The following is an 11,717-nucleotide window of genomic DNA, read 5'->3' as shown; positions in this document are numbered from 1 at the left end:
ATTAAAAAGATAGGAGGAACGCACTGGAAACAGAAAGCACTAAACAGAAGCGAATGGAGGAAACTGGGGGAAGCCTATGTTCAAAATTGGACGAATTAAAGGGCAAAAGAAGAAGAAGATATGTTATTTGTCAAAATTATATGTTTACCCAAATGTTTATGTACGTTCCCATTAAACTCTTATTGTGGTACCATTAGTAAAACACAGTATTTTTAAAACTTTTTTGCCTCTTAGTATTTTTAGATAAGCGACCTTTTACCGAGATGTGGCTTCTTTTTTAAAATGTTTCAAAATATACCTAAAAATGTAAATTATAAAATAAACTTTCAGATATTAACAGGTCTCTCTATAGTCCAGGGGGCATCAGTTTTGAGATGGACGTTGAGAGGTGACTCAAATTTTCTTGCAGAAATTGCTTGAAAATAAATCAAATAATAATATTTGAGTTATCCTCCCTCTCAAAAATGTCCGGAACATTGTTTAAATAATCAAAATGTCAAAATTTGAAGGAAAAATTCGATATTTTTTTCTTCGTTTTTTGATTATAACTTTAAAAGTATTCATTTTCGAGAAAAGTTGTACTGACGTAAAAGTTGCGTAATTAAATTTCCTACAATATAGAATTGGTTAAGAATTTTAAAAATAGTCACCTTAGTTGCAAAATAGCAATAATTGCAAAAAAACCACACAAAAACAAGTATTCGCATTTTACGTTTTTCAACCATTTATGCTACACTTAAGACCTTCATATTTCACCCAGAAAAACTTTATGATACAGTAAAACAATACTGTAAATTTCATTAGGATCGGTTCAACAGATTTTGCAAAATAAATTTTGCAATCCAGCTTTCGCAAAAATAATTCATTTTTTCAAAATGTTACAGGACTGAAAATAAAGCAAGTTGAATTTTTTTTTGATTATGGAAGTGTACTGTATCTTTCATTTGCAATTTTCAAAATTAAAATCGATTAATTACCACCGCGTCAGAAAATTTTTGAAATAAACAATAATTTTTGGTGCTACGCGCAGGACAGCGGTGTTCGATTCACTCAAGTTGATTTCCACCAAAATTTCTTCCAATCTTTATCTAATATATTATTATCTTACTCTCTATTTTGTTGTATTTTAATATTTTAATTCCACAAAAATCAAACTAATTTTATTATTGTTTGTGAAATATTGTTTAAACAATTGCATATGTTTAAAAATAATAAACTTTTATTATTTAAGTTAAAATATATGAACAAAGAAAGTTTTTGCTAGTAAAAGTGTTATTTCAAAGGATAGAGTATGTGTTTTTATTTTGCAATAAACAAATTTATTTATTTATATCGAAATGTAATAAAAATTAAAATATATTATCAAAGGTCATTGGAATGCCCAATTAGATCAAACTATCCGCTGTCCTGCGCGTAGCACCAATAATTAATGTTTATTTAAAAAAATTCCTGACGCCGTGGTGTTAATCGACTTTAATTTGGCAAAATTGCAAATGAAAGGTACAGTACACTTCTATAAGTAAAAAAATTTTCAACGTGCTATCTGGTTTATTTTCAGTCCTGTAACATTTTGAAAAAATGATTTTTTTTTACGAAAGCTGGATTGCAAAATTTATTTTGCAAAATTTATTAAACCGATCTTAATGAAATTTACAGTATTGTTTTACTGTATCATAAAGTTTTTCAGGATGAAATATGAAGGTCCAAAGTGTAGCATAAATGGTTGAAAAACGTAAAATGCGAATACTTGTTTTTGTATGTTCTTTTCACAATTATTGCTATTTTGCAACAAGGGTGACTATTTTTTAAATTTTTAACCAATTCTATATTGTAGAAAATTTAATTATGCAACTTTTACGTCAGCGCAACTTTTCTCGGAAATAAATACTTTTAAAGTTAAAATCAAAAAAGCAAGAAAAAAATCGAATTTTTCCTTAATGTTTTGACATTTTCATTATTTACCCATGTTCCGGACCTTTTTGAGAGGGAGGATAACTCAAATATTATTATTTAATTTATTTTTAAGCAATTTCTGCAAAAAAATTTGAGTCACCTCTCAACGTCCAAATGTACTAATATTTTTACAGATGCGCCCTAATCTACTAACTCTAATCGAACTTTTAACAATATACAAATATCTGGTAGATTCGACAAATATTCAGAATATATCGATAAACACTGGCTTATCGAAAAAGTATTAAGAGTCAAAAAGTTTTTAAAATATTGTGTTTAACTCATGGTGCCACAATAATGATTTAATTGGAACGTACACAAAAGTTTGGGGGGGTTTAAAAGAACAAAACCCACATAAAATTTCACTATAATTTTTTTTTAAAGATGTTCCTACCATAAGAATTCCGCACGTTCATTTTCGATAAAAAATCTCTACCAGTTTTCGTTATATTGAAAAAAATCAATTTTCATTATATAACTTCAAAGGGCTGTAACTTTTTTTATGTGCACATTTGTACTAAGGTAAGTTAAGTTCACTCGAACTATTTTTGGTGCTATAATATGTGACTTAATTTATGACCTGCATTTTTGTTACACCTTGTATTTTTTTAATTCCGATTCACTCATTTGCATCCAAATCGAAAAATCCAACAGCCTCTTCGGCGAGAAGAATTTCGAAGAAATGGCACCTCGAAGTCATGTAGACCGCGTAATCCTTTGATGAAGTTCTGTGCGATTCCCTTCCCCTTCGTGGTCACACGCTGTACCACGCGCTACAGATTCTGACGCGACTAAGTAGTGGGTCGGATAAGGTATATATATTTAGTCTACCCCACGATCTTACATTCAAATCAAACGCTAGACTGATCGCGACTGTGGAAGTTCTCGCTTCTTTCGATTTTCGCTAAATCTAAATTAATTTTTTGAAAAAAATGTGTGTCGGGAAAATCGTTAGTGACATCGAAAGGACTAATCCAGTGATTGGAAAGTTAGAGTTTAGAAATGTGGAACAGGTGGTTCGACCTCAACACACTGAAGATCATCAATCATGTAACCCCGACAACCCTGATCGAGGGGGGTACGAACAAGACATCCTAGGGGTTTCTACCAAATATACATACTATTTCTTCCAAGCTATTAAGAACTTACAACAACAATTTTTCAAATCCAATACATACAAGTAAGTTTTTTTCCTAGATAATTATTTTAATTGTAGTAACGTCAAAAGCATTTTGCGTCAATTAAACCGTTAAGAACTTAATAATTTAGTAGATTTAAGAGCATGCAATTAATAAGATAATATTGCATATTGCATTACATCCATCATATATGGCCTACGTGATCTTTCCTAATACTTTCATTATCACATTTAGTGATGGTAATTTATTAATTTATCTATACAAATTTTAAAACAATAGCTTACACGTCAAGTAGTCTACGTTCGTCAATTAAAAGCCAATACATAATTAATTTCCTATTTTATTGCATCCCAGTAGCCAGAGAAATAAATTTACTATTTTACTTCGAAATAAGCCACAATTTAAGTTGGACATCGCACACATCTTATGGAAAATATAATGTCACTCAAATTCAATAAAATTTATACGAATAGATTCGTTTAAATTAACGGTCAAATCTTATCATTGCGCCAACTCTTAATTATGATTAATTACGGCGCAAATTGCAATTAAAGTTTATCGAAATCACATTTTTGGAGTCAGTAAAAGTGTCACTATTGCTCTGGGTGCTATTCAAAAGGAGCTTAAACCCCGCTGGGCCTAAGCGGATTAGTGAAACTAATCCGCTGATTTATGGAGTACCGACAATTTGGGTATTTTAAAATATTTTTTCTCTCTCTAACTTATGTACGTACCCATTTGATTTCAGATTTATTTATATCAATTTCTGCTCTTATTATTGAAAATATAGAGTTGGCGCAATGATAAGATTTGACCGTTAATTTAAAACGTATCTATTCGTATAAATTTTATTGAATTTGAGTGACATTATATTTTCCATAAGATGTGTGCGATGTCCTTTATTTGACAATTCGACTTCCACTTCGGAGATCATTATCAAAATAAGATATAATAAAATTCCTGGATGTTACAAGAACAGACAGAAGAAAAAACGAAGACATCAGACGAGAACTAGGAACGAAATCACTAAAGGTTATAGCAGAAGAAAAGAGACTGAAATGGTGGGGACACATGATCAGAATGAACGAAACTAGACAGGTGAAGAAGATATGGGAAGCGAGAAAAATAGGAAAGAAATGGACGACCAAGAAAAACATGGAACGATGGCATAAACGAAATTCTCGAAGAAAGAGGGAAGACATGGAATGAGGCGAAGTTCTAGAGACAGAAAATGCTGGCGTAAAGTAGAAACATTTAAGAGAGCTTGTACTTGTACACCGCGACACCTACGTGTATAAGAGGTTTTTGATTATGTATATATGTATATACACTGGAGTGCAAAATTAACCGGACACCTTAAAAATGGGTCATTTTTGATGTCTCGAATTTCCTAAACCTGTTGTCCGATTTAAGGAATTTTTTAATATGTTATAGCCTTATTCTTTAACAATATCGCTGTGATAATATTGTTGGTAAACAGGTAAATTTTCATTCTACACCGGGTGTACCAATGAAACTGTGTTTTTTGTTCTCAAACTTCGCATCACCCTGTGGAATATTCTATCATTTATAAAATACTCAAATTAAAACCCAACTATAGCCTCATGTTTTATCAACATTCTGTTTTTTGATTTATTCGCTTATATTGGACCATAAAAAAGTTAGGTACTTTAACAACTAGCCATGTTTTTCAACAATACAGGGTGTTTTTAAATAAGTATGGCAAACTTTAAGGAGTAATTCTGCATGAAAAAAAAACAGTTTGCTTCATAAACGGTATATCGCAAATGCTTCGTTTCCGAGATATAGGGTGTTGAAATTTTTCTTACAAACTGACTATTTATTTATAGCTTTAAAACCGGTTGAGATATGCAAATCAAATTTGGTGGGTTTTAAGACGTAGTTATTCTACATTTTTTACGTATAAGTAAGAATTTAATATTCACCATTGGCGCGCATACAGGTAATATGAGCCGTCATATTACCCGTATGCGCGCCAATGGTGAATATTAAATTCTTAATTGTATGTCAAAAAATTTGCAATAACTACATCTTAAAACCCACCAAATTTCCTTTGCATATCTCAACCGGTTTTAAAGCAATAAATAAATCGTCAGTTTGTAAGAAAAATTTCAACACCCCGTATCTCGGAAACGAAGCATTTGCGACATACCGTTTATGAAGCAAACTGTTATTATTTTTTCATGCAGAATTACCCCTTAAAGTTTGCCATACTTATTTACAAACACCCTGTATTGTTGAAAAACATGGCTAGTTGTTAAAGTACCTAACTTTTTTATGGTCCATCATAAACGAATGAATCAAAAAACAAAATGTTGAGGAAACATGAGGCTATAGTTGGATTTTAATTTCAGTATTTTATAAATTCTAGAATATTCCACAGGGCGATGCGAACTTTGAGAAAAAACACAGTTTGATTGGTACACCCGGTATACAATGCAAATTTAACTGTTTAGCAACAATACTAGTACAGCGATATTGTTAAGAATAAGGCTATAGTATGTTAAAAAAAATCATTTAAATCGGACAACAGGTTTAGGAAATTCGAGACATCAAATATGTCATTTTTAAGGTGTCCGGTTAATTTAGTACCCTAGTGTATGTATGTATGTATGTATGTATGTATGCATGTATGTATGTATGTATGTATGTATGTATGTATGTATGTATAAGATGCTTGAATGAGCTTCAGGATAATATTCAGATAATTAAATATTGCAATTATTTTTAACTTCACATATGCTAATTATTGTTTTATTTTAAGGATTCTGCGGCACACCACGCAGCCTGCCCATTTTATCACTGCAGTTTCTGTGATCTTCGTAGCATACTTGATGATGCCAGGAAAAGCTCATCCTAAAATGTCCCTTCTGTGGAATCTACTGTACCTGGGGGCCTTCAGCGCTCATTTCGGTGCCCAGATCTGGATGACTTTCGTCTCTGGCTTGGCTTTGTTCTTCTCCCTATCCAGACATACTTTTGGCAGTGTTCAGCAAGTATTGTTTCCTAAATACTTTCTTTTGAACACTGTGCTGAGCTTCATCACTCTGTTTGTGTTCATGAAGACCAACAACAGCGTTCTTCTGGAATCCTGGGAGAATTTAATACAGGTAATTAGAGAAACTCATTAAAGTTTAACAAATCATTAACATTTCCGTTTAAGATTGTAGATTTACAATTTTTGAATAAAACAAATGAAATATCATTCCAAAAAATTACTGAGATAAATTTGATAACATTTATTGTAAAGCAAAAAGTCATTTAAAAATATTCTCAAATTTTGTAAAAAAAAAAGCATATCTAATATACAGGGTAGATAATAGTAACAAAAAGGCAGATCATAAATTAAATAAGATATTCTGCGACCAAAGGTAGTTCGATTAAATCTAACTTATCTTAGTACAAATATGCACATAAAAAAAGTTCAGCCCTTTGAAGTTACAAAACGAAAATCTATTTTTTCCATTATATCGAAAACTATTAGATATTCTTTATTGAAATTGTACATGTGGCATTCTTATGGCAGGAAAATCTTAAAAAATAACAGTGAAGTTCGTGCACCCCATAAAAAAATTGGGGTTTTTCTCTTAAACATCGTTTATGGGGGGTTGGTTGCCTTAAACCCCCCAAATGTGTGTACGTTCGAATTAAATTATTATTGTGGTACCATTAGTTAAACACAATGTTTTTAAAACTTTTTTTCCTCTTAGAACTTTTTAGATAAGCCAGTTTTTAACGAGATATTTTGAACATTTGTAAAATCCACCACATATTTGTAAATGGTTAAGTAAGATTATAGAGACCTGTTGTTATAATATAATGAAAATAATATTCTATAATCTTACTCAACCATTTACAAATATGTGGTGGATTTTAATCAAAATATGTTCAAAATATTTCAATAAAAACTGGCTTATCGAGAAAGAACTAGGAACCAAAAAGTTTTTAAAAACATTGCGTGTGGTACTACAATAATAATTTAATTGGCACGTAGATAAATATTTTGGGGAGATAAGTTAAGCGAACAAAATCCCCATAAAACTTTATGGGGTGCACAAATTTTACCGTTATTTTTTTAAGATGTTCCTGCCATAATAATACCACATGTCAATTTTCAATAAAAAATCTCTAACAGTTTTCGATATATTGGACAAAACGATTTTCATTTTGTAATATCAAAGGACTGTAACTTTTTTATGTGCACATTTGTACTAAGGGAAGTTAGGTTCGCCAGAATGAAGGACGGAAGATGGACTCGCAAACTAGTTGAATGGAGACCAGGAGCAGATAAATGTAGCAGAGGAAGACCACCAACACGATGGCAAGACGACTTACGAAAACCTGGATACAGAAAGCACAGATAGAACTTTTTGGAGACAAACAGGGGAGCCCTATGTCCAGCAGTGAATCGAGAGAGGCTGATGATAATGAAGTTAGGTTCAATCGAACTATTTTTGGTCCCAGAATGTGTCATTTAATTTATGACCTTCCTTTTTGTTCCACCCTGTATATTTTGCAATATATTGGATTTATCCAGTAGTTTTTAATCAGCTGGCGCTTACAATTTAACGGAGAATACAACAGTAATTTATTCCACTTTTAAAAGACCTTGGCCTTGTATCATATGCTGCGTGCAGTTTTTCAACCTTTAATTCCTTTAATAAGCATTTAATTCCACACACCAGTTGTACTACCTATCCTATGATGTAATGTAATGTAGGCAAATTGCTTCAAATTGCTTTGGAGGCAATGCTAGAGGGCAGACTCAAGGTTTAGAATAAATTGTAGTGACAATAAATGCTAATGCATTGTCTGGTGTAGAACAGCTGACAATTATTATTCAGTTTAAACATAATTTATACTGCTTTATGAAAATTGTAAAAAAGATTTGTTTTATATTTTAATTTGTTAAATATGACAAAAGTCTCATGACTAAGAAAACGATTGAATGTTCAAAAGCTTCTTCTTCTTATGGTGCCAGACATTGGAGGTTAGCACGGCAATTTAGAATGTTAGCACGGCAATTTACTCAAAACAAGGAAAAAATTTATTTCGGTCATATTTTGAGAAATCCTCCTCCTAAGTGCCTTCTCCATTGAAGTTGGAGATCAATATGGCAAATTTCTCTTGTTCTGGGCTTGATGAAATAAATCATTCCCCGTTGTGTGGGTCCAATATCTGATATTTCGGAGCCAAGATTTTTTCTTTCTTCCTATACCCCTTTACTTTCGATTTTGCCTTCTAATACTATCTGCTCAAATTCCCTATGCCGCATTATGTGTCCTAGACGTCTTTCTAATTTTGATTGTATTGGCCAGATGAGGACGTGTGTTCATTATTTCCAGTACTTCTTCATTAGTAGTTCTGCTGGTCCAGCTTATTCTTAGCATTCGGCGGTACATCCACATTTCGAATGAATTCAGTTTGTTGACGTCATACTGTTTTAATGTCTTGGTCTCACAACCATATAGTAATCGAGACCACTTTAGTGTTCTCAATCTTATTGTCACTGATAGCTTGAGGTTACAGAGCATTTTACGCATGTTCATGAGACCAGACCTTACTATTTCAATGCGTCTTCTAATTTCTTTTGAGTGGTCTAGCTGACTATTTAGTTTTCTGCCCAAGTATATGAAGCTTTGGGAACTCTAAATCTGAAGGGTGATACCATTTATTTGTATGTTGGGTGTAACTTGTTCATGGTGTTCTTGTGGAATACTATGGTTTTGGTTTTGGAAAAGGAATATCCAAGCCCAGCCTGTGACTTTCTTCTAATAATAACTATGTTCATCAATATTGTTAGTTGGTCTTCTGTTTACGCTAATACCACGGTGTCATCAGCAATTTTGAGAACTAATCTGGATTAATTTATTGTAACTCATTTATAAAGGAAAATATTCGTAACAAGTCAAAGAGTTGTACCCAGAAAAAAATATCTGGACTGGAAATAACTCACGTAAAAAAATTGATTTTTGTGGCGTTTTTTTACCTTATCTTCTATTAATTACAATTTCAGTGAAAATACTTTTTATTATTTTGACGTTTCTATTTCTACTTCTGAAATTGTGAGCACGATTTCCGAAGTGGAAATCTAAACGTCAAAATAAAGTTATTTTTTCTTTAATATTTTTAACTATACGATTTTTAAATCCTTGTATAAATTTTGTTTGACAGTGTCAGTAGTTATTTCAGAATTTATTTAATAAAACTTATTTCAGTTAAAAATGATCAGGAATATTATTATTAATAATAATAATAAAGTTTTAAATATTATTCATTTTAAGCAAAAAGTTGAGTAATAATTAAATAATATTAATTAAATATCCAGATTTAGCCATACGGCTCACACTTCCTTTAAGGGAAAAATTGACTCATCCCAGATACCTACGGTATCAAAAGGATTGAGCTCTGGTGGGACTTTTTCCGTGTTATCGGCACCTAGGTGACTTGGTATGTAGGTGTATCTCCCAGAAATTTTCGTACACATATGGCCGTCGCGAGCAGTACAGCTTTTTGCATGGTCTTATAAAGGTGTTCATTTAGACCCAGCTTTTTTATGTTTTTGAGGAGGTTCTTCGGAATGACTCCAGTAGTAGACATGATAATAGGTATCGTCTAGGTACTTTTGCATTCTCCATTGTCTTCGTATTTTAATTTGAATTAAATATTATTATTTAATTAAAAAAAAAATAATATTAATATTGTTTTAAATAATATGAATGAGCAAAAACTAATGTTTTTCTTAACCCTCCGTTAGTCGCTAGGATAAACGGAGCATTAAGAGTCGCTACGGTGTCAGAGACCGACAATTTAAAAAAAAATAGTTATTGCTATAAAATTTGTACAAATATTTTATATTGTGTATAGGCATGACTGAAAAATATTTTTGAAAATGTTTTATTGAAAAACAACAGATATAAAATGAAAAACGGCTTTCATTTTCACTTCCCTCATCGTCAAAATAATTTTCATCGTCGCTAGGAACCATTTCCATTAATTCCATTCCAACGTTTTTGTTCGGCTTCAAAGGACATCTATAAATAAGACTTGACCAAAACTTACCGATAAAATGCAATAATAAGATGCTAAATCTTTACCTGAACTGCAAGTTATGCCAATAAAGTAATAACCACACCGTTAGTCGCTACGGAGTCTTGCACCGAAAATAGCTATAAAACTCGCACAACTGTACCCAAGTAGATAAGAATGTACAGTAACACGAGGTTAGTTGACAGGAAGAGGTACAGAAAGTGGCGATAGAAAAAAACAGTTATTTTGTAAATCCCGAATGAATAATTCTGTCGTCGGTGTGTGACACCGATAGCGACTAACGGAGGGTTAATATACTCGTATACATTAATTTTTATTTATTCATTTTTTTTATAAACTTTTTTTGTTTCAGGCTCTATCCATCTCCTTGTGCTTCCTTGTGGAACTGGTAGTGCGCCTGTACTTCACTCCTCCTCTTTTGCGCCTCATTGGAATCAAACATAAGATCGAAAAAGAGGCAGGAGTGGGCCTGGAAGTAGGAAAATACGACCTGGGAAGGTTGAAAGATTGTCCTTACTATATGAAAATCCACAAATCGTTTAGATCCATCCACATGACCATCGCCATCTTGAATTTGGTTGCCATGGCGTGTACTACTCTGCATCTTTATTATTTATCCCAAAAATTATGTTCAATTTGAAAGGTTATCCAAAATGGTTAACAGACTGACTACTGAGGATATGGACGCCAAAGATCAAGGATTGCTTGGTGCTTTACTCTATGGTAGATACAAGTGCGTTGTAAGCTACTTGGAATGTATGTAGAGATTGTGTTTTTCGTGTGTGTGCCTATATTGTAGCACTTGTAATACTCGTACTATTAGTTATAAATTATTTATTTGTTTATTATCAGTATTATTATATTTTGTACTTGCTTAATAATATTTATTAATAAATTTTGTATCAAATGATTTGGATTATTATTTTTTTACCCAAACTATTTATTCAGTTTTTATCATAGGGAAACTTTTTTAATTCACGTAAAAATACCAGTTTTTGCAATAAAAAAATTAAAATTTTGTGCCAATAAAAAATATAAAAAATTAAATTTATTTATTAGCCTAAATCACTGAAATTTTGCAATGAAGCATGACTAACATTTTTCAAAAAAATTCAAAATATTTAAACATTGCAAATATTCGCAAAGTCCCCGCACAAACCTTATGGAAATTAGGTCCCAGTGGATTTCGTTCATACTTTGGGAAAATACTCCTTGAAGCATCATGCTTAACGCTTTTTTTAACATCTAAATATTACATGCAGTTCTTGTCCAGACCCTATTAATTTTTCTGTTAGTTATTTAATACAGAGAACATTATCCACACTCGACCTGCCTGGTCTAAAGACACCTTTTTCCTCTGACTCTATTAACTGTTCATTGCTCTTTTTAGTATTCGAGTCTATCTTCTTCTTCAAGTACCATCTCCGCGACAGAGGTCGGCAATCATCATAGCTATTCAGAGTTTGGAGACGGCTGCTCTGAAAAGTGTATTCGCTCCCTAAGCTTCTTTTTCCTAAGATCTTTCCCTGAATAATGAATTAAACACAATAATGA

The 11,717-nt window shown here is 32.1% G+C and overlaps 1 protein-coding gene across 1 annotated transcript; it reads left to right on the top strand.

Annotated features, from left to right (window-relative positions):
• Nucleotides 1–2,788: 2,788 nt before the first annotated feature.
• LOC114336706 (transmembrane protein 205) lies at nt 2,789–11,073 on the top strand. The gene is made up of 3 exons (XM_028287065.2): nt 2,789–3,133; nt 5,878–6,223; nt 10,516–11,073. The coding sequence occupies exons 1-3, from the start codon at nt 2,886–2,888 to the stop codon at nt 10,801–10,803; spliced, it is 882 nt and encodes a 293-aa protein (XP_028142866.1). The 5' UTR covers nt 2,789–2,885; the 3' UTR covers nt 10,804–11,073.
• The last annotated feature ends 644 nt before the right edge of the window (nt 11,074–11,717 follow it).

Source organism: Diabrotica virgifera, chromosome 10 (assembly GCF_917563875.1).
Source record: "Diabrotica virgifera virgifera chromosome 10, PGI_DIABVI_V3a".
NCBI lineage: Eukaryota > Metazoa > Arthropoda > Insecta > Coleoptera > Chrysomelidae > Diabrotica > Diabrotica virgifera.
Note: the sequence above shows the minus strand (reverse complement) of the source record. Positions and strands in the feature narration are given on the sequence as shown.